The sequence below is a fragment of the Danio rerio genome, chromosome 23, assembly GCF_052040795.2.
Source record: "Danio rerio strain M-AB ecotype USA chromosome 23, GRCz13ab, whole genome shotgun sequence".
Classification (NCBI taxonomy): domain Eukaryota; kingdom Metazoa; phylum Chordata; class Actinopteri; order Cypriniformes; family Danionidae; genus Danio; species Danio rerio.
In genome coordinates, this window is record NC_141043.1 from 43,237,501 (window position 1) to 43,261,124 (window position 23,624).

The 23,624-nt window shown below is 36.6% G+C and overlaps 1 protein-coding gene and 1 long non-coding RNA gene across 51 annotated transcripts in view; one reads left to right on the top strand and one right to left on the bottom strand.

The window, feature by feature from the left end:
• The window catches only part of LOC147838277 (uncharacterized), a 4,468-nt gene extending 3,334 nt beyond the window's left edge, over positions 1-1,134 (bottom strand). Inside the window, exon 1 of the long non-coding RNA XR_015524104.1 lies at positions 1-1,134. This exon is cut by the window's left edge and continues 1,013 nt beyond it. This is a non-coding gene — a long non-coding RNA (uncharacterized LOC147838277).
• Positions 1-23,624, top strand: part of map7b (microtubule-associated protein 7b) — an 89,680-nt gene that overhangs the window by 58,936 nt on the left and 7,120 nt on the right. For 27 of the 50 annotated variants that reach the window (XR_015523931.1, XR_015523932.1, XR_015523943.1 and 24 more), the window contains 10 exons: positions 4,627-4,743; positions 7,642-7,823; positions 9,583-9,725; positions 12,103-12,347; positions 14,664-14,814; positions 18,589-18,757; positions 21,948-22,052; positions 22,138-22,179; positions 22,341-22,395; positions 22,480-22,615. Coding sequence is in view for 23 of the 50 variants with exons in the window: in XM_087307734.1 (XP_087163860.1) it covers positions 4,627-4,743; positions 7,642-7,823; positions 9,583-9,725; positions 12,103-12,347; positions 14,664-14,814; positions 18,589-18,757; positions 21,948-22,052; positions 22,138-22,179; positions 22,341-22,395; positions 22,480-22,615 (1,345 nt within the window). In the remaining 27 variants the exon portion in view is untranslated. The remainder of the gene's footprint in view (positions 1-4,626; positions 4,744-7,641; positions 7,824-9,582; positions 9,726-12,102; positions 12,348-14,663; positions 14,815-18,588; positions 18,758-21,947; positions 22,053-22,137; positions 22,180-22,340; positions 22,396-22,479; positions 22,616-23,624) is intronic. The other 23 variants (XR_015523935.1, XR_015523947.1, XR_015523948.1 and 20 more) reach the window with 1 other exon arrangement.

Consider the following 23,624-nt stretch of genomic DNA (forward strand, 5'->3'; position numbering starts at 1 on the left):
GGGAACCTTTCATTATGCTCTCTTACTGAGTTCAAAGCTGTGCTATCCAGGGCTCCAGACTGCAGATTCACTAATCATGAAAGCATCAAAAAGCATGAATGAACAGTAGCGTTCACAAACACGAATACATTTTTTTTTACTGCATTTTCTCTAAGACTCTTTGCACTCAGTGACATGATTTGTCTCAGTACATACTTTTTTTTCTCTTCGTTTCTGCATTGAGGGGTACATTTAGCTAATTGCAATTGATGTAATCCATACAGTATGTCCTGAAACACTCTATTCACATTTCCGGACAGAGTTCTGGACAGTTCGTGTGAACCATCCATATCCTTATGTCTCAATGTGCATACTATCAACCTTTCTGATCTAAATAATAAATAAAATGTTTAATATTCAGTCATTTAGGCTGGAAAATATGCACATTAAGGCGCAGTCAATGTTATTTTATCAAGTTATTTCAAAAAGTACTGTTCATTTAGCTGACAATAATATAAGTTTCTGACACTGGCGTCTTGTTGTCATATTTTATTTACATTTTAGTTTATTTCGTAAACAAAACTAGCTTAAGCCTACACTCACTAGCCACTTTATTAGGTCCAACTGCTCACTAACGCAAATTTCTACTCAGACAATCACATGGCAGCAACTTAATGCATTTAGGCATGTCGACATGGTCAAGACGATCTGCTGCAGTTCAAACACAAGCATCAGAATGGGGAAGAAAGGTGATTTAAGTGACTTTGAACGTGGCATGGTTGCTGGTGCCTGACGGGCTGGTCTGAGTATTTCAGAAACTATTGATCTACTGGGGTTTTTATGCAGAACCATCTCTAGGGATTACAGAGAATGGTCCGAAAAAGAGAAAATATCCAGTGAGTGGCAGTTCTGTGGGCACAAATTCCTTGTTGATGAGGTCAGAGGAAGATGGCCAGACTGGTTCCAGCTGATAGAAAGGCAACAGTACCTCAAATAAGCACTCATTACAACAGAGGTATGCAGAAGAGCATCTCTGAACGCACAATGCGTCCAACCTTGAGGCGGATGGGCTACAGCAGCAGAAGACCACCCCGGGTGCCACTCCTGTGCGCTAAGAACAGGAAACTGAGGCTACAATTCGCACATGCTCACCACAAGAATATAAGGACAATAGAAGAATAGAATAGACAATAGAAGATTTCGTAGAAGAGTAGAAGAAGAGTCTCGATTTCTGCTGCAATATTCGGATGGTAGGGCTAGAATTTGGCGTCAACAACATGAAAGCATGGATCCATCCTGCCATGTATCAATGGTTCAGGCTGGTGGTGGTGGTGTATTGGTGTGGAGGATATTTTCTTGGCACACTTTGGGCCCATTATTACCAATTGAGCATTGTGTCAACGCCACAGTCTACCCGAGTATTGTTGCTGACCATGTTCATCCCTTTATGACTACAGTGTACTCATCTTATGATGGCAACTTTCAGCAGGATAATGCACCATGTCATAAAGCGTGAATCATCTCAGACTGGTTTCTTAACCATGACAATGAGTTCACTCTACTCAAATGGCCTCCACAGTAACCAGAGCTCAATCCAATAGAGCACCTTTGAGATGTGGTGAAATGGGGGATTTGCATCATAGATTTGCAGCCGACAAATCTGCGGCAACTGTGTGATGCTATCATGTCAATGTGGACTAAAATCTCTGAGGAATAATTTCAGTACCTTGTTAAATCTATGCCATGAAGGATTAAGGCAAGTCTAAAGGCAAAAGCGGGTTCAACCTGGTACTAGTGAGGTGTAGCTAATAAAGTGGCCGGTGAGTGTATATCTATGTTTAGTAGAGGAGTGTTTCTTAAACGGTGGGCCACACTGAATAAGTGGGTTTACGATACTGTTTAGAGTGGGTTATGGAGTGTTTTTGTGATTTTGAAAAACAGGTGTGAAAGCTGTTGATGATCCTGACAGATGTAGATCAAGTGTGTAGATCAAATGGTTCTCGTAATTTAGTGTCTGCCGTAAAATAAGATGTTGAAATACATTATTTCAATGTTAATTTTCAAATTTTATCACATAAAAAAAAAAGAGTCTCTCCTAAAGAAAAACAAACTTTTCCGACCGGACAGCAGGCTCTTCGATTGCACAAATGTATTGGTGCATGCTTTACATTACCTAATCAACGTTGTTTAGGCTAGTTGATCTCTCATACATTGTCTCAAGTCAGGTTAATATTGGATTGAGTTGGTCCAATTCAGCGTGTAGACATTAGCCCCTTTCACACATACAGACCTTTCTACAAAATTACCGTCAATTTTTCAGAAAGGTCTATGTGTGTGAACAGGCCCTTTTTGAAAATACAATCAGAACAGTCAGACGCATTCACGTCCGCGTGGTTTATGAAAATAAAAGCCTTTGAATATTTTTCCTTACACTTTTAGCTGCTAGATGTTAGTCAGATAACGTTCATGTGTTCTTTCTTAATGCTAACTGTGTAAATAATTATCGATAAGATGCTTATGGTAAGCCGTTGTTTGTTTACCTTCAGGCTCTGCTTCCTTTGCGTGACACGTCGCGTGTGCCCGTGAAGCAGCTTGTAAGCACCAGCACACACACATATCATGTACATCTCGACATGCAAAAGTGTTCCTCTGTATATTCATGGAATTTGTTCACAATACTGATCCATCCACAGAGTTTGTAATGTAGTCAAATGTTTACAAATACAAGCCCAGCCGTTTAGAGGTCATCTCTGGTTATTGATGTTAGAATTTATCGCTGTTTTGGAATGGATGTGTGAATGCTCTTTTCTGGATAAATTTCGTAACGTCCTCGCCTGTGTGAACAGCGCTTTTTTTAATTTACCGGTAACGTCGTTCCGTAAATTTTTCAGATATTTACCGGTGTCACTGTGTGAAAGAAGTTATAGATTATTCGGCAAAAAATTAGAACACAAGAACAAAAACTGAAGTGATGAAGCATGGAAACCATTCAAGTGAAAAAGGAACACACTACTACAATTTCACTACATTTCTTAAATATCTGCAAAATATATTATCAGGCATTTTAGTCTTGAGCCCTGGCTACATTCTGCTCTGGTGCCATGGTGTCTGTTCTGTTATCTACAAATATTGCATGCCATCTTTGTGCATGTTTGAAGTGTTTTTTTAATTTTCAAGTAATATTTTGATATTTAGAAAAATAAGTGGGGAATGTTACTGTACTGTGTGTGCATGCTGCATGCTTCATATGGGGGTTCACTGTTTCTTGTTAGCACCTTTTCAGCTTTAATTCTTGCATGCTTATTTTCTTTTAGAAGCATGAAATCTAAGAAGAAAAAGACAATTGTGTGCAGGATTTTTCTTTCTTTTTCCCTTTTTAGTCTTGTTTTTCTGTGCTCCTGTCTATTACCTGCAGCGGTGCAGTGATGAGTGTTATTTAAGACGACATGAAATCAAAATCAAGTTTGTTACTCAATATCTTGTGTGTACAATTATTCTGAGCATATTATTAGAAAAAAACAAATAATTTTCAGGGTTTTCATTTTATTACCAAAATAACTTCTCTGCTGCATAAAAATACAGGTAGGGTCAACGAAATGATTTTAATTTCGCATAAGCTCACGTTGAATGATTATTCTTCATAACACAATGCAATATATATAATTTTTTTTTCATGTGGTCTTTCCACTAGAGTTTGTGCTTATTATTATTATTTATAATTATTTAATTAACCCTGTTTTTTTTTCTTGATTGCTTGGTTTTACTTAACTCAAAAATGTACAGAAACTGTGTGAAGAGCATGCAAACGGGTAACTTATTCTGATGGTCTGCATGCATGCCCTGTCAAATGCTCTGCTGTTGCCTGTTAAGGTTGTTATGTGGCAATGTGTCCTTTGTCCCCTTTATTTAAAGTGAAAGTATAAACAGACAAAATTGTTACCCCTCCTGTAAATTTTAATTCATTTAATGATCCCTTTTCACAGTGTTTCCTATACTATTTATGGCTCCTGAGAAGTCCTTATTTCTATTAGCTGGGTGAAATAAAAGGAATACTATTGAATAAATCGAAGAAATAGGCTGCGTTACAATACGTTTTCATTAGTTCATGTATATACTAACTTTAAGTATAATCAATTGCATTTATTAATCATAGTATAACATTTACTAATGCCTTATTAAAACCCAAAGTCATGCTTGATAACAACATTAAATTGCACTGTGATATGACATAAACTTACGATGAACAGCTGTATTTTCATTAAATAATGATAGCTAACATGAACAAATACTGTAATAAATGTATTGTGTATGTTAGTAGATGCGTTTACAAATACTTAACTAATAATCAACTCACATTACAATAAGTTTGTATTAGTAAAAGTATTGCCAATAAGCTAATATGCTTTAAAAAACATTAAATTTAAATATAATTCCCATTGTCTAAAAAACATTGTTGTTCAATGACTTGCCTAATTAAATTAAGCATTTAAATGTTGCTGAATACTAGTATCTTAACTTAAACTTTTTTTTATAATATCTCCATTAAGCATCATTTGGGAAATTATTTTAATATTTAAAATTTCAAAGGAGGGTTAATAATGTTGTCTTCAGGTATAAGTAAGAATATGTGTGTCTGTGCTCCTCTAGGTATGCGTCGCATGCCCCTTACTCCATGGGAGAACACAGTGATAAGTCGATTACAGACGCCAACACACTCCTATCTGGCCAGGAGTCGCAGCGCCATGTCTTTATCTGGAGAAGCAGGTAGAGAACACATACTTTAGCTTTTCTAAGTTATTTTCCACTTCATCTTTAACCGATGTCTATGTGTGGGTTTGTACTAATGGAGCTGATGCTAATCTCTCAATGACTTGTGTGTTATTTATGGGTGTCGGTTTCTTACTAATTGTTAGGGATTTTAATAAAATTGAAGAAATCTGACATGAGCAACTTCATCATCATTGCCTTGAGGAAGTAATATCCATCCTTTTTCCTCCATTTCTTGGGTCCAAATAGATAAAAAAGAAGCCCTTTTAACTTCTCCCCCAGTCTCCCGCTGGCCTGCAGATACCCATATTAGTGGGTAAATGTTATTTCAGACAGAACACATTTCACACGGCATGATTTGAATCGCCGATAGGTCCAGATAGTTAACATGCCAAATATCTCACGGGTGTCAGCGACTCATCTATGATTCTCTCAGATCGCGTAAATCTAGCTCCGATTTCCCTGTGAGTGCAGCCAATTGTCTGCGATTTTACTCAACCTGTTAGCGAGTCAAAATTGGGCCTAAAATCATGCAGTCTGAACTCGGCATATATTTTTGCTAAACAGATACACTGTAAATCCAATCTTCAAACCTCACCATATGAGCAAAATTTAACAAGTTACATTGACTAAAGCATCAGATACACTACATTTTACTTAGTTATTATTGTTTCAAGAAACATAAGCTACACATCTTTTACCGCATACAATTTATTATTTTTTTAATACAATTTTTTAAAAATCCTTTTATTAAACTTTTACAGAAATAACAGGATAGTTTTACAGAAAAATTGTTACAAAGAATTTTATTTTTGTCATACAGATACAAAACTGTAAATGGTTTACATTAATTTGTGTATAATCTACTTAACAAAACAAAAGTATGCTTTCAAAAATGAAGAACACAGTTTTTAAAAAATTTTTCCCCTCCATTCAGAATCCAGTTTTTATTTAGTCTATCCCAGACCACCTCCTGAAGTGGTTTGAGAAATCAAATTAATATCAGTCTTGAATGCATTTCAGAGGGAATTTACAACTGCCCTTTACACAATGTGATGGCTTTTTAGATCAGAAAAACACATTAACTGACCAATCCCTTAGATTTGTAGATTTGAAAACACTTTATTTCACAAATACACTTAATTGAACATCTACACATAGACATCACCGACAGTTTAAATCAGAAGTTTACACACACTATATGAAAAGGCACATAACCATGTTTTAAAAAGTCAGATGTTAATGTGACTAAACTTTTTCTCTTTTACGTAAGTTAGGATTATCACATTTGATTCTGTTATGCCTAATAGCAGAAAAATGAGAGAGAGATTTTGTTGAGAAATTGTTATAACTTTTCTTGAAAGTCAAGTTTACATACAAGAAGATTATTCTGCCTCTAAAAAAGCTCAGATGATGATGTCAAGGTTTTGGAAGTTTCTGATTTGCTAATTTTGACAACATTTGAGTTCATTGGAGGCACAACTGTATATTAGTATTTAAGGAAAACCTCAAACACACTGCTTCCTTTTCTGTCAACATGGGAAAATCAACAAGCCAGAATCAACAAAAAAGCCAGACTGCAATTTGCTAAATTACACTGGAGAAAAGAACAATTTTTGCAGACATGTCCTGCGGTCTGATGGAACTAAGATTGAACTGTTTGGCAATAATGACCTGTGTTACATTTGGAGGACAAAGGGGAAAGCTTAGAAGGCTAGGAACACCATCCCAACTGTAGTTATTGGGGCGGCAGCATCATGTTTTGGGGCTGTTTTGCTGCAGGAGGGACTGGTCCACTTCACAGCATAGATGGCATCATGAAGAAAGAACATTATGTAGAAATACTGAAGCAACATCTCAAGACATCAGCCAGGAAATTAAAACTTGGCCACAAGTGGGTGTGACCCCAAGCATACAATGACCCCAAGCATACTGCCAAATTAGTTAAAATGTGCTTTAAAGACAACGGAGTGAATGTTTTGGAGTGGCTATCACAAAGCCCTGATGTCAATCCTATAGAATTTTGTGGGCAGAGTTGAAAAAGCTTGTGCGAGCAAGACGGCCAACTAATCTGACTCAGTTACACCAATTCTGTCAGGAGGAATGGGCCAAAATTCCTTCAAACTATTGAGAAGCTTGTGGAAGGATACCCAAAACATTTGACCAACGTTACAAAGTTTAAAAGCAAAGCTAAAAATATACCAAGGAAATGTGTGTAAACTTGACTGTCTAGAAATTAATAAAAATTTCAAAAAAACGTTTTATCTCATTATTCTGGCATTAAGCAAATATAAATCATTTAGCTAATCCTAACAGACCTAAAATAGTGAACATTTAGTATAATTTACCAAAAAACATTTTTTTTTTAAAATGGTAAAGTTTCTTTTTTTTTTTTTTTAGAGTGTATGTAAACTTCTGGTTTCAATTGTATATACTATAAAACTGCAGTTTAATTTTGCTTATTTATAATAACATCAACTATTAATAGTTGTTATTTAGTGGTTAATTAAAGTAATTAACCACTAATAAAGTTATGCTAATAACATAACTATTCTAATTTGGATTGCAACACAATAATGTACACCTTTTGTACAGCTGCTTTGAAACAATAATTATTGTGAAAAATGCTATGCAAATAAATTTAAATTGAATTAAATTTAATTCTCCTCCTTCCAATGACATTGATGCTGCCTAATTTCTTGCTAGAGCTTTTATGGTTACTAATACATGCTTTATTTTTCTTCTCTTTCCACTTTTTCCATCACTCATTCATCCTTTTAACCCTTTCCTCTTGCGCATCCTTCTCTCTCCCGGCTCTCCTCTTGTCCAAACTGAATCGATTGAATTATCTCACAAAACTCCCTGATTGGTTGGTTAAACTTGACCATCGTACAGTGACCCCCGTTTGTCCTCGCTCAGCTTCCTGTCACCCAATGAGCTCCATGTCCTTCAAGTCCATCCAGTCACGTAGCGCCGAACGGCCAATGAAAGCAGGCCTTAATCTGGAGAGACCAATCAGAGCAGGCTTTATTCCTCCAGATGGCAGCAATCGCAGAAAGACCACTCAGAATATCATGGTAAGAATATTAAAAACGTTTCACATTATTTAAGTACCCTCCCTAAAATAACAATAAAGGATGTAATGTGACAATTATAGATAATAATAACTATTATATTGTTAGAATTCTAAACCTGGCCTAAGTTTATTGCAATTAATCACATCCAAAATTAAAGTTTTGACGTAATATGGTTGTGTATTTATATATTTATGAGTGTGATATACACATATACTCAGAAACAACACTGGTTTGTGTGTGTGTGTGTATATAATTTATATTATATACATATTTTATATCTAAATATGAATAAACATTTTTAATTTTTAAAAAGTCTTGTCGTCGATCCCAGTTGTAAGAGCAAGAATAAATAACTTGACTTCTAGTTGATCATTTGGAAAAATGGCAGATGGTCGATTTTCAGATGAAAAATCTGTTGAACTGCATCCCAATCATCTGTAATAATGCAGAAGACCTACTGGAACCCGCATGGAGCCAAGATTCTCACAGAAATCAGTCAAGTTTGGTGAAGGAAAAATCGTGATTTGTGGTTACATTCAGTATGGGGGTGTGCGAGAGATCTGCAGAGTGGATGCCAACATCAACAGCCTGAGGTATCACGACATTTGTGCTGCCCATTACATTACAAACCACAGGAGAGGGCGAATTCTTCAGCAGGATAGCGCTCCTTCTCATACTTCAGCCTCCACATCAAAGTTCCTGAAAGCAAAGAAGGCCAAAGTGCTCCAGGATTGTCCAGCCTAGTCGCCAGATATGAACATTATTGAGCATGTCTGGGGTAAGATGGAGGAGGCATTGAAGATGAATCCAAAGAATTGTGATGAACTCTGGGAGTCCTGCAAGTGCTTTCTTTGCCATTCCAGATGACTTTATTAATAAGTGATTTGAGTCATTGCAGAGATGTATGGATGCAGTCCTCCAAGCTCATGAGAGTCAGACACAAAATTCATTCTGTTTCCACTGCAGCATGACTTTATATTCTATACTGGACATTATTTCTGTAAAGTGACAAGACTTTTGTCTAAGCAAAGTCAGACCTTACTGTCCTAATGAAATAATTAAAAATCAAGGCATGATCATATTTTATTTTGGTAAAATAAGCGTCATCTAGAGGCCATTGCCTTTCATATAAGCCACTTCTGATACCAAATGATCAACTAGAAGTCAAGTTATTTGTTGATCTTAAAACTTGGATAGGCGACAAGACTTTTGTCAGGTAGTTTACATAATAAATATACACATTACACATATATAATCACGATTAATTTTTGCCCAGCACTAATCACTACAAATTATTTTTATAAAAAAAATGGTATTACTGTTCTGTCTTATGCATACTTGCTTTTACACATCTCTATCTCATCTTTCTTTTTTTATCAATTTATTTTATTTATTAATAATAATTGTTTTATATTTATTTGTTTATTTTCTAACTATTGTTTTTGGTGCTAGAGTTTAGAATTTATCTATGTTTGATTTAGAGAATAAGAAAGTGTCAACTTTTATTCATCATTATTTTTATGTCTGCTGATAGATTGGATCAGTTGATGTCTTATTGATTCATTATTTTTAATACTGTGTTTTATATTGATGTTTATCAATTAGAGAGATAGGTAATTTAACTAAAACAAATATCCTGGTAAGAAAACACATACATGCATGCTTTACTATTGTGCTTGAATTTGTTTATGTGCCTCTGGTAGTTACTTGTGTGTTAAAGAACAATTGCAGTGTTTGTGTTTTCTGCATCCTCTTATAGATTGACAGGAAGGATAAAGACAATGTGAGGAAGTCATGGAGTAACCTGTCATATCCCACTCCCAGTTTGAGTCTTTTCACACCTAAGAGAGCTCCTTCACCTGTCGGCCATCGCAGCAGGGTCACCAATCCATCCCCTAATAGGTATAAAAGCCCTCAAGATAAAAACATGCTGTTAAGAATGAATGAGTTTTCAGTATGCATTTTAAATTACATTGTTCCAAAGCTTGTTGAAAGTACTTGAATTTCTAAAATATGGATTCAAGACCTGAAAGTTCTTAACTTGAATTAAATTTGAAATCAAATTAGTTCATGGTGCTATTTCAACAATTGTACTGTGCTGCTGTCAGAAACGCAATGAAAAAACAATGGGAAACTCCTAATCTAAAAGTCTTCTACGAGAACTTTGACTGACAATACACATTAGATCAATATTTCAGATACCATATATGAATATCACCAGCATTGAATTCAACATTTTTTTTTTCAATTTAATTCAGTTCATCTTTATTTATTTAGCACTTTTACAATGTAGATTATGTCCATAAGTCTCAAACCTTACAAGCCAGTAGCAACAGTGGCCAGGAACAAACTTCACCAGTTGAGGAAAGTGAAGAATTCAGAACCTTGAGAGAAACCAGGTTCAGTTGGGCACGACCATTTCTCTCTTATTCAAGTGATTTGAACATTTTTATTTTTGAAAATGACACATTCAAAACATCATCATCATCACTTTGATATATAAATGTAAATATTAAGTGTAAGTGAATTAAGTACTGTAAGGATGTATGTAGGGGTGCTACATATGCTGGCGGAGTAAATTGCAAGTGTTTGATTTGAAATGAATGGTGCTTTTAAAAAGTCCTTGAACGCTTTTGAATCTGCTGTTTATGACAATGTGGGAATCCTGCACTCATTTTAAATTTCAGAGGTCTTTCTAATGGCAAGTAAAGAATTATCAAATGTTTACTTAAGAAATACTAGCTAAGAAATAAGAACTAATTAATCTGACAATCTAACTCAATATAACAATAAATATTTTTAAAAGTGCTAAAAATACTTGTACTGAAATGTTAATGTGTATATATATATATATATATATATATATATATATATATATATATATATATATATATATACATATACATATATATATATATATATATATATATATATATATATATATATATATATACACATATACACACACACACACACACACACACACACACACACACACATACATACATACATACATACACACACACATACATACATACATACATATATATATACACACACACACTTTAAAATAACATGTGGAACACATACGGAAATGTATTTTATTTAGACAATGAAGAAAATTATTACAAAATTCTAAACAAAAATAAACCTACGTTGTCTTGTTTACTTTACAAATATATTCAGATTTCTTGTATGTTTTGCCAATCATAAATTAAGTATGCTGAGGGGTTTAGATTTTTCTTTAGAAATAGTATATAGAGCAACAAGTCTTCATTTGTTGCTGTTTATTGTAGAGTTGATTTAAACTTAAAACTGATATTAAATAAACAAAATCTGAAACTTTGGCCACCAAACAGTCTGCAGGTAAGGTCTAAAGACCATGTGCTCCCAGTAGGCCTTTCGCCAGTAGGCCACACCCAGGCATTTTAAGCTTCCTCTGGCCTGCAGGGGGTACAGCACAAACCTTTTAAATAAAGTAAATAAATGGATCCAACACCAGGGATTCCCAAAGGTTTCAGCCCATGATTCCCAAAATAACAATGCCTGTGACTCGTGACCCCTATTATTCTTGGATATGGGTATACAGTAAATATACAAACATTGCACACACAACAATAGGCCTAAATAAACATGAGCATAAAAAAGTGCAACAGTCTAACAACCTTATCTATTTATAGTCGCACCTAATGAGACTGGTGGGCACAATGTTTACAGCACAAGTCTCTTTTTGGTTATTTTTGGAGACCACCACTTGTGATCATCCTCCATGTTCAGTTGTGGTCTGTATGTATTTTTGATGTATTTGAGTGTCATAAAGGTGTCAAAGTTTAACCTGGTGCTTTAAAATTCATCTACTGCAGCAGATAAATCTAATCACCAAGCGACCACCGCCCCCCAACCCGGGAACCCCGCTCCTGACATTATCCCGCAAACCCCCCAGGGGGTCCCGACCCCCATTTTGGGAACCACTGACTTAAGCAGTCTTAATTATTTCCAAGAAATCAAATTAAATCTAATTCAAAAGAAATCACTCCATAAATACTTGTGCATTTGGTTTTATATTCATGCACGTACTATACAATGCATTTTGTACCTTTACACCACAACATAGGAATATCTAAAATGGCAAAATTGAATGGCATTGATCATAACTACATACAAGTTTGACAGTGGGATTGTAATAAATATTACAATTAATTCAAATTATAAATCTATCACTAGCATTGTGACTTGATCAACTACATTTCACCTACTGATTTTTTTGTGTTTTCCCCAGGAGCTCTACTGCTAAACCCTTTCAGAAGACACCAAACCCCAAAAAGTCCAGGTCTCCTCCTCCTCCAGCATCAATCCCGCTGTCTCATAGCAATCCGTCCTTATCGCCAGGCAATCTCAGGCCCAGCAGACCGACATCCGAGAGCCTGAGAGTTACAGCAGAAAGAGAGGCGGCCAAAAAGGAGGACGTAGAACCTCCTAAAACTGAACCAGAAGCTCCATTGACTACAACAGAGCCTAGTTCTGGTCAGTAATACCACCATTTATAAACGGTCAAGCACAATTGTGTTAGAATTAGGGATCCCAGCAATTTAATCCACTTGTAATAGTTGTAATCAATTGATGCAGGGCCGCTGCTTGCCACAAGTGTGCCCTAAGTGAAATTTTTCTGTACCTGCATAGCTGGTAGATGGACAGTCCTCAGTGCAGCACAGTGTCTACACCTGTGCAGCTGCTGATGCCTCTGGATCAGGCCACCTCATCTTCTTTTGTGACCAATTTCAGCATTGAACCTGCATGTACAATACAGGAGAAATTAGTCATTTAAAGAAAAACGCATGACATACCATTAAGACAACAGGCTTGCAAGCACTCTTATTTCATATAGTTATGTAAAACAACTGGCCTATTAAAAGCAAAGCAATCTACTGATGTAAAGACTAAAGAGTTTTTATAGTCATTGCAGGGATGCAACAAAATTAACTTGTCAGATTTCAGAGAGGACAGCAGCAAAAGGAAATGTATAGGAATAGACAAAACAATAAACAAAGCTAACTGCACTGAATTATAATAAATAATACCGACAGTGAAATAATCGTGCAGTAGATGTAGCTGGTGTGCAAACAGAATTGTTAAGTATTGCACAAGTTAATAATAATAATAATAATAACTGAGTTTGTGTAATTGGTAGCAACATGCGGAAGACAGGCAAATGGATTGATTTAATATAAAAAAGTCATAGAACTTGTCTTATCATAGATCAAAACACAATGCACAGCAGCAAAGCAAGTAAACAGAACATAAACAACAACATATCAGGCAGATTTTGTGCAGTTGTGACGAAGTTAAACGCTAGCCTCACTAATTTACTTGAACAACCAAAAATGTATAGATTCATAGACATAAGTTATCTGAAAGTGATGCACGCGATTCATCTTGTACTTATTTCCTCTTTTTAAGACACAACTTCACAACTTGCATCATTTATAATCATAAGCTGTTAGCAGTCGCAGACACAAGTGGGCCTGGGTACGTGTAAGTGCGCAGGAAAAAAAGTTGCCTCATATTTTTTTTGTATTTATCTTAAAATGCATTTTTTAAATGTGTTTATCAACATATTCATTAATTCATTCATTTTCTTGTCAGCTTAGTCCCTTTATTAATCAGGGGTCACCACAGCGGAATGAACCACCAACTTATCCAGCAAATTTTTACGCAGCGGATGCCCTTTCAGCCGCAACCCATCTCTGGGAAACATCCACACACATTCACACACACACCCATACACTACGCAATTTAGTCTACCCAGTTCACCTGTAACACATGTCTTTGGACTGTGGGGGAAACCGGAGCACCCAGAGGAAACCCACGCGAAGGCAGGGAGAACATGCAAACTCCACACAGAAACGCCAACTGAGCTGAGGTTCGAACCAGCGACCTTCATGCTGTACAGCACTACCTACTGCGCCACTGCCTCGCCTTTATCGACATATTATCAATATATTTTATTTATACTCAGTTTATGTTAATATTACAAATACAAATATTAATAATTTTTATTTGAACAACTGAGATGGTACTCTGGAGTTTGTGCCCTATGCAACCTGTGCACTCTGCGTATAGGGAGCGACGGTACAGAATTGATGATTGATAATCCTTTAAAAGTGCACTTTGTGAATTTTGCTAAACTATTTTGATATTTGAAAGCACTGAAACAAACATGCCCATAATCCAATAGGACTCCGGCCCTTTTTGATATCTCCAATATAGTTACTAAACTTTCTGGCATATAAGTATCAAAATAAAACCGCGTTTTGAAACATTTTTGCATGCATTTGACCATTTAGGCTCTCATCTTAAGATAACTACATGGTGTGTAGACACACACAACAGCATGCGTTCTCTTTCCTGCATTTAAAAACAAAAGAATGGAATAAACCTCCATAAGTGAAGCGCGTCCTATACTACAAAAGTCACGTTACATGATTTCACTGAATGAAAATGAGTTTTGAGAGGAATGAATTCGGACTGCACTGCTGGAATGGTGGCAGGATGGCGCATAATAATCATTTTATCCTAATGAATGTTTTTTAATAATTGTTGAAAATCGAATTTGAATTTCAATTCAATTAATTGCACAGCCCTATTATCAATGCTGTAAGAGGAACCTTAATAATCACATAAATGTTCCATTGGAAGTTTATCAGTGACTGAAAAACACTTGCTGTGCATAAAACTCATTAATCTGACATTTAAACGACAGTAGCTCAAGGAGGTTTTTAGAAATTGACATCCCTACAGAGAAGCTTTAAATGTACTGGTGTGGCTTTTTGGTCTTTGTAGAAGCTTCTGGAAGTTCTCCTGGAGGCCGACCCTCTGCAGGCACCACCGATCCAGAGGAGGCCTCTCGTCTGCTGGCTGAGAAACGACGGCAGGCCAGAGAACAGAGAGAAAGAGAAGAAGAGGAGAAGAGGCAGCAGGAAGAGGCTGAAAGGTGTGTGTGTGTGTGTGTGTATGTGCGTGCGTGTGTTTTAAAGAGCCAAATCAAAACAATGGACCCTTTTTACATGTTTCTCAGTAGCGTCATAGTTGGTAAACTTTGAGCGCAGTGAATGGGAGAGCTTGTACTGACAATACCATTTGCTGAAATAATAAAAGCAAAACTCTGCAATGGTGTTACCAACACTGTCAGAAAAAAGCTGTGATACCAACGTCCCTTTAATGCCTAGTTCAGACTGCGTGATTTTAGCCCTGATTTTGGCTCGCCGACAGGTTTTGAGAAATCGCCGACAAATGCCTGAAATCACAGGCAAATCGGTGCTCGTGCACGTGAGTGACAATCACACAGTATGAACTATCAAAGACGCGATCTGAGAGAATCGCCGATGAGTCGCCGATGCCTGCGAGATATTTGGCGTGCTAAATATCCGGAGCTGTCGGCGATGCAAATCGTGTCGTGTGAATTGAGTTTAGACTGAAAATAACATCAGCGATCGCCTACAGCCAATGAGAGAGCAGCATTCACTTGTGTGTGCGTGTGTGTATACCTGCTGCAGGCAGCGGGAGGCTGGGGGAGAAGTTAAAAGCGCTCTTTTTAGGTTTATTTGGACCCACTAAATGGAGGGAAAACTAATGGAGGTTTGACAGGACTCAGGAGCAACCGTGTTTGTTTGACGTTTCATACAGAAAGAAATTAGTTTATTATCAACGTTAAGGAGAAATGGCTAATTCCCTTTAAACCCAGGTGAGCAGACATGTACATGTTCTACCCCATTAAAGGCTTCTTTCTTTTTATGTAGTTAATAACAAAAGATAGGCTATACTACGTGTTTTTGGCTGTGAGACGTAGTTTGGACGAAGTTGTCGGCGATTCTCCCTATAGTAAAGTCATGCAATGTGAATGTCTATGTCGCCGAACCATCTTGCAGTGTAAACAAAGCAGCGACAAAACGCTAGCCCAGATAGTCAAGCAGTGTGAAAACATCTGTGACACAACTAGTTGGAAAATCATGCAGTCTGAACTCGGCATAAGGTGAGTCATTTCACTCGGCGGCCATCTTTGAAACGCCTCTCCGGCAGTATGCCTGGGCATTCTGTTTGAATGGGGAAACATCAAATTAAACTCCATAATATGAATAACCAAAAGTTATACAACTACTCCCTTATTTAGTTTCATTTCTAAATGTTTATATTACGTGTGTAGAGTTACTGAAGTTTGCCCTGCGCACTTGCGTTTTTTTTAGTTACTTCTTTGGTTTGGTGCGTCAATCTTATCGATGCTATTATTCAAAAAAAAAGGTAATGATTTGCACTCAATTGCTTTGTACTGTTTTTATTTTCAATTTTTTTTGCATTTTACGGGTGATTAAAAGAAAGACGTTTTGGCACAAAGCCTTCCTCAGTGTGACAACGTCTGTCTTTTAATTACCCGTAAAATGTAAGAAAAATTTAAAATTAAAAACAGTACGAAGCAATTGAGTGCGAATCATTACCTTTTTTTGAATAAATGTTTATATTATACACAATCTGCAGAAAATCACGTGTGGTTCGAGCCCCTCCGGAGGACAATTGTCATTCTATAGTGGTTGCTGATTGGCTCCTGTACTAGAAGGTGGGCTTTATTCGCCATATAGCGATCGATGATTGGCTCTTGTACTAGAAGGTGGGGCTTCATTCGCCATATTGACAGTTACATTTTTCCCTATTCAAAAGTATACGAGTGACATGTCTTGTGTATTCTAGTCTTTGGTGAAACCGAAGAGCTTAGAATGACCAAGAGGCGACACTCAATAGAACGTTCCATTGCAACAGCAGCGCCCAGCAACAACTCCAGATTCAGCCATTTTTGAGTGAAAGCAGTCGGCTGTCTATTGGATCTTACTGCTGTCACGATGAGAAGCAGCTTTGTTTTTTATTTATTTATTTAAATAGTGGATTAAAGCTGAGATACAACCTGAAAGACGACAATACAACACTTACTTTCACAATCATCAGCACTTTGATAGTTTATTTTACAGATTTATAATATTCAATTCAATTCAATTCAGCTTTATTTGTATGGCGCTTTTACAATGTAGATTGTGTCAAAGCAGCTTCACATAAATGGTCATAGTAACTGGAACAGTGTGGTTCAGGTTTTAGTGTTTAAGTTCAGTTCAGTTCAGTTTAGCTCAGTTCAGTGTGATTTATCATTACTGAGAGTTTAAACACTGAAGAGCAAATTCATCGATGCGTAGCTCTACCAATCCTGAACCATGCGAGGCAGTGGCGACAGCGGAGAGGGAAAAAAAACCACACCTGATGGGAGTGAAGAAAAAAAACCTTGAGAGAACCAGACTCAGTTGGGCACGACCATTTTAATTTCTACGCTGGCCAAAAGTCTTGTGCAGAGCTTCATTCGCCGTGGTTTAGGCTGGAAGATGGCCTCAGCGAAGACTCGTCTGTCCCTGGAGTGTCGCTGGAATCAGACACATGTTCTCCACTCCCCACGACCATCAGCGCAGCAGCAGCTCAGGATATGGCCTGGTCCCGGATATGGAATCCTTGGGATCATCACGTCGCTGGTCTTGAAATATGCTGTTGTCTGTTGGAATTTTCATTCCAATATGGCCGCCGCGCCATCTTATGGCTGTTTCCCAAACCGCACTAGAGTGTCGCCTCTTGGGGATCCTATGCTCTTGTGATACTGAAAACCGCAGCCAGAAAATGTACTGTCCCACCCCCTTAGACACTGCATTGGAAACACATTGCAAAATCTGTAATAAAATTTTTGTAAAATGATGCAAAGATGACATAATACACGCGCAAATACTTATACAGTGGGGGAAATAAGTATTGAACACGTCACCACTTTTCTCAGAAAACTTTTTTTTTTGTATGTGCCGTTGACTTTTTCCCCAGATGTTGGTAACAACCAAAGAAATCCATATATGCAAAGAAAACAAAACTAGATTACAAATGAAGTTATGTGTATTAAAATGAAGTTACACAGGGGAAAAGTATTGAACACATAAAGAAAGGGAGGTGTAGAAAGGCAGTGAAAGCCCAGACAGCAGCTGAAATCTCTCAGCAGTTCTTCAGCATCCCTCTGCCCTTCCTCAGTGTAAATGAATATCAGCTGCTTCAGTCCAACATCTACATTAGCAGGATGATGAAGATGAAACCAGGGTGGACATTTCAGCAAGACAATGATCCAAAACACAGCCAAGGAGACTCTCAAATGCTTTCAGAAAAAGAAAATCAATCTGTAGAATGGCCCAGCCTTTAATCTGACTTCAATCCAATAGAAAAGACAAAATGAAGATCAGATTTGACAGAAGAGACTCGCAGAACCATCAAGATTTTTACACTCTGTTGAAGTCTGCGAGAAACTCACACCTGAGCAATGCATGAGACTTCATTCTAGATATGAGAGTCGTCTTTAATCTTTCACCTTTAATCATTAAAAAGCCTTTTATATAAAGTATTAAACACTTTTCAGTAGTTCATCACTTTCTCCTTCTGTCATTTCATTGTTATTTATGTTTGTATTGTTTAAGTTTTTACCAAAATCTGCTTTAATTCCATGTCAGCAGCTCCTTTAGAAAGATTATTCTCAGGAAAAAAAAAACAATACTTATTTCCCCCACTGTAGATGTAAATACGTTTAAAAATAAATGAAATATTAAAACTTTCAAGGATTTAAGATTAAACGCGTCATAACGGTTTTGTGATAAGGGTCCATATAGATGATTTATTGTGAAGGAAAAGTTGTCTTGTGTGCATGCAGGCGCAGCAGGGAGGAAATGGCCCGCAGGAAGGCAGAAGAGCGAGCGAAGAGAGAGGAGGAGGCACAGCGGCAGGCGGAGGAGAAGAGGAGAAAAGAGGAGGAGGAGATGCGTTTAGAAGAGGAGAGAGCGCAGAGGGAGAGAGAAGAAGCCGAACGCCTGCAGAAACAAGTATATACTAACAGAATATATAATCACATTCATTCATCACAACACACAGATCAATAAATGCACAGCGCTCGCTCTGGGCACAAAGAAAGTGTACTTTAAGGGGATAGTTCACCCAAAACTGAACATTATTTTTCTGTTTGTTTACCCTGAAGTGATTCCACACCTTGAGTTTCATTTATCCGTTTCTTCCAGCATTTAATAGTGTGGAGGAACAATGATGTCCCCTTGTAGGCCAATCGGCTGCTAGCATAAAACTGGTTCCTTCAATAAAATCCCAATAGGATTTTCCTATAACCTTTTCGAAGATTGCAAATAATAAGCTCTGTGTTCAAACACTGTTCATTACACTCACACAATTTGTCCAACTGGATAACCCTCACATGAAAATACAACGTTTATTACTTTTGATCTTAGATGCAAACGCAAGAACTGAAAAGCTAACATTAGGCTATAAATGGACTACAGTGACTTGGGGCGCTCGCTTGTTACATCAGCACCACCACTGTGTAAATTGAATATTGTTAATTGATAATGAGTTAATTTCTTATTTAATCGAATCATCTTTGAAGTGTTTTGACTGTATTTACATTAACATTTTCATATGGGAATTCACAATTGCATGTTCACTGTACAGAGAGATGGCAGCACCTCATGTTTAACAAGATCAGATGTCTACTGAAATCAGTAGAAATAGTGTCATCTAGTGGCTGATCTGAGATCTGAAGCCATTTGTGGCTTCAGTAAGTTAAGTTATTGCTTATATGAGGTTGTGAAGTGATGTTGTTTGTTAATCTTATTTAACAGCAGAAGACCACTTTGTCAACTGCATATTCTGTCAACATATCTGATTATGTCAACATAATAAATATCGTTTAGATGAGTTACTACTGAACTAAAAAAACATGATGAAAGCAAAATTGCTGTTCAGGGGTGCCTTTCCCAAACAACGCAACCTGACCTATCATAATATGATGCATCGTTTGGGAAAAGAACGATGTAGTGATGAGTGTTTCCCCAAATCCATAGTTTCTCTGTCGCAGATCTATCGTTTGAACCATGGTAGTTATAACGTACAACGCCCATAATGATGCCCTAAATGGTGTGGAGTAACTACTTCCTCATAGAAGAACCCGATCATTTCTTCAAATTATATTGTTTTACTCACGCACACGCATTTCAAATACATATTATTTACCAAAACTACATTAGTTTTGGTAAAACATGCACTCGCTTTTCATATGAATTAAAATATATGAAAGTGGCACTGATATTGCCTGTGTTTCCTTTTCAAATATTGAGAACATTACGGTCCAGTTTCACAAACAGGGTGTAGATTAAGCCAGGACTAAGGGCTTAGTTAAATTAGGTTATTTAAGCCACATTTATAAAAATGACCTAAAAAATATATTACTAGTGTGCACCTGGAGACAAAAAAAGGACACTGATTTATTTTAAGACATCTCACCGCAAGTTATTTTGAGTTGAGACAGCTCAAACATGCAATTTAATCTCTACTAGCCTTAAACCTTGTTTGTGAAACCAGGGGTACAAATTATATTGTAAAACATAAAATCACTTACAAAAGCTAACATAAAAATAAAATAAAATCATATAAATAAATAATGAGGCTATTTATTAAGAAATTTAATATTTATTATTTATTAGTAAATGTAAAAAATTCTACTTTAATAATATTAATCATAATGATGATGATGACTATGATTATTATTAAAATTATTATTATTAAGTTGAATATTGTTTATTTATGTTATAGTTTTGGAAAAGTCTACTTTTACAAATTGACACATGCAAACCGTTGCAGAAGTGTTTTAACCAACAGGCCCATGTCATACAGTACAGATCCTTAATAAATAACCTATAAATTAAAAGCATTAGTATGCTATGTTTTTTTTGTTTTTACAAGCTTTGGAGATTAAACGTGAATTCCGCTTTTAAATAATTGGTCACCTTTAGCTTTCGTCATGAGTTACGGCTGTGTTCAGAATGACATCAATGTTTTCAAAGTGCACTGCAAAGGGAGCACAATTGTAAACTTGATGATCTGTAAAAATACTTGGAAAGCAAATTACATCTAAGAGAGATGACTTTAATGCATTTTTTTAATCTTTCCAAGTTCAAATGTTAGAATGTTTTAAATGAATAGGGCATAGGGGACATAACTGGGAATGGAACACAGCCAGGAACTATGCTTCTAACTACAGCTCCAGAGGTGTGGTTGCAAGCACACAAGTTTGCGAATGTTCGTTGGAGTGATGGATTTGGGAAATGTCAAATCAACAAACTATGTTTATAATGATGGAGCTTGCGACCTTAGTTGGCTAACGATAGTTTTTTTAGAAACCAGAATTGGATAATTATAATAGTTTGTGTTTTGTGAAAAAATATAGTTGAATATAGCTAATGTTGACTTTGATTTATCATTTTAATAGTCACATTGTTTTATTATGCTATAGCTCTCTTCTTTCTTTAATCCTTGATGATGCTGACAATTGTCACAAGAATAAATTACATCATAAAATATATAAAAATATATTATTTTAACTTGTAATAATATTTACAATGTAAGAGTTTGTTACTTTTGATTAAGTAAATGTGTGCGTTTTTTTTCTTTCTTCTTCTTTACATTAGATTCTATAGTTTCTCGTCATGAATTAAAATATCAGTATTTATTTTACTGAAGTATTTTCAATGGAGGGGCAGCACAGTGACGCAGTAGGTAACTGACCCCGGCTGGGTCAGCTGGCATTCTGTGTGGAGTTTGCATGTTCTCCCTGTGTTGGCGTCGGTTTCCTCCGGGTGCTCCGATTTTCCCCACAGTCCAAAGACATGCTGTACAGGTGAATTGGATTGGCTAAATTGTCCATAGTGCGTGTGAATGAGTGTGTATAGGTGTTTCCCAGTGATGGGTTGCAGCTGGAGGAGCATCCGCTGTGTAAAACGTATGCTGGATATGTTGGCGGTTTATTCCGCTGTGGCAACCCCAGATTAATAAAGGGACTAAGCCGAAAAGACAATGAATGTATTGTAGTGTGCTGTGTACCAATCTTAGTATGAACTTCTAATCTCTGTTTAGCAGCTCTAAAATAAAAACATGCTGGATATTAACACCTTTATATGTTAAATCTTACATGCCAGTGGCCTTAAATTATTTACTTTTTTGTATATACAGAAAGAGGAAGAGGAGGCTCGCCAGAAAGAAGAAGCAGAGCGCTTGCGTCTGGAGAGAGAGAAACACTTCCAGAAAGAGGAGGCTGAGAGAATGGAGAGGAAGAAAGCAAGTCAAGTTCATTATATTTGACCATTGTTAAGTAGAGTGTCTAATTATAAGCCATCTGATTGTGTTCTCGTCTGCCACACAGCGCCTTGAGGAAATTATGAAGCGCACACGCAGATCTGATCAGGTAAGAAATGAGGCCTGCAAGACAATTGAAGCCTGCTTTTCAGGATTGCAGCCTGTAATTTAAAAGTCCTGGATTTTTTTTAACACACACACACACACACACACACACACACACACGCATACACAGACAGTTTATATTTTACACACCTTTTGTTTTGAAAGAAAACCACCCCGCAGAGAAATGGAGATGTCAGTCAGCAGAGTGGACAGGATCCAGGTGAATAGTGATTTTGTATGTACATGCGCACACCACTGTCTTTATTGAGCCTGACATTATTAACGTGTGTGTGTTTTCTTGCAGGTTCAGTGTCCGGCGGTCCCTCAGTGAGTGTGTCTGACCCTCTGGCTTCAGAGACCTTAGAGACGGTACAGAGCGACAGTAATGGACACACGGGGCCAAGCTACATTACACCTGTACTGCCCACATCAGGTCACAGGTGAGACCAGAGGAATGTGTGCTTTATAATTAATCATACAAATAAATATAGGGATGTTCGTTCACGTGATCTGAAACACAGCTTCAGGTTAATTCTGATTGAAATTAATGAAGAAGTAAATAATTATTAAATGTTTTTATAATTATATATATACACACACACACACACACACACATATATACATATATATATATATATATATATATATATATATATATATATATATATACACACACACACACACACACACACACACACATAAACATACATATATATATATATATATATATATATATATATATATATATATATATATATATATATATATATATATATATATATAAATAAATAAATAAATAAATAAATAAAAAGATAGTTTGGTTATGTGTTAATGTGTATTGCATTGTATTAGCTTGTATTTATTTTAATTTGCATTTAAATAAACAAATAGAAACTAATACATTAACGCCCCATTCACACGGGGCGTCAGCGTCAAAGCTTCCCATTCACTTTGAATGTGTGACGTCAAGCGTTGCCGAACTGCATTGTGGATCCGTCGGCGCTGCTTTAGAGGCGTTGCTCGCTGCAGAAGTTGGAACTAGCTCAACTTTTCAAGCGCCGACGGAAGCGTCAGCCAATCAGATCGCTTTATGCAAATACACCAGCTAGACAGTGGCCTATTGGTGACTGAATTTCAATGGCTGATGCTGCTATGACGATCGCGTTAGCCCCAACTTCAGACACGCCTTCAGTCAAGCGTGGACGCTAAAGCCCCGTGTGAATGGGGCCTAAATTTCATGGAATTCATTTCAATCTCACAGCTGATTGTAATCTTAATGTGCATTTTGTAATTATTCCTTATTCCTAAAAATTATTTGAGGCTTGTTAATTTACATGATCTGAAAAACATTTGTTTTGACTATATTATAAATAATAATAAATCGCACCAAAATGTATTAAAAGGTAAGTAAAGTGTAACAACGCAAACTTTTCTTTAATCGTAGTAGTG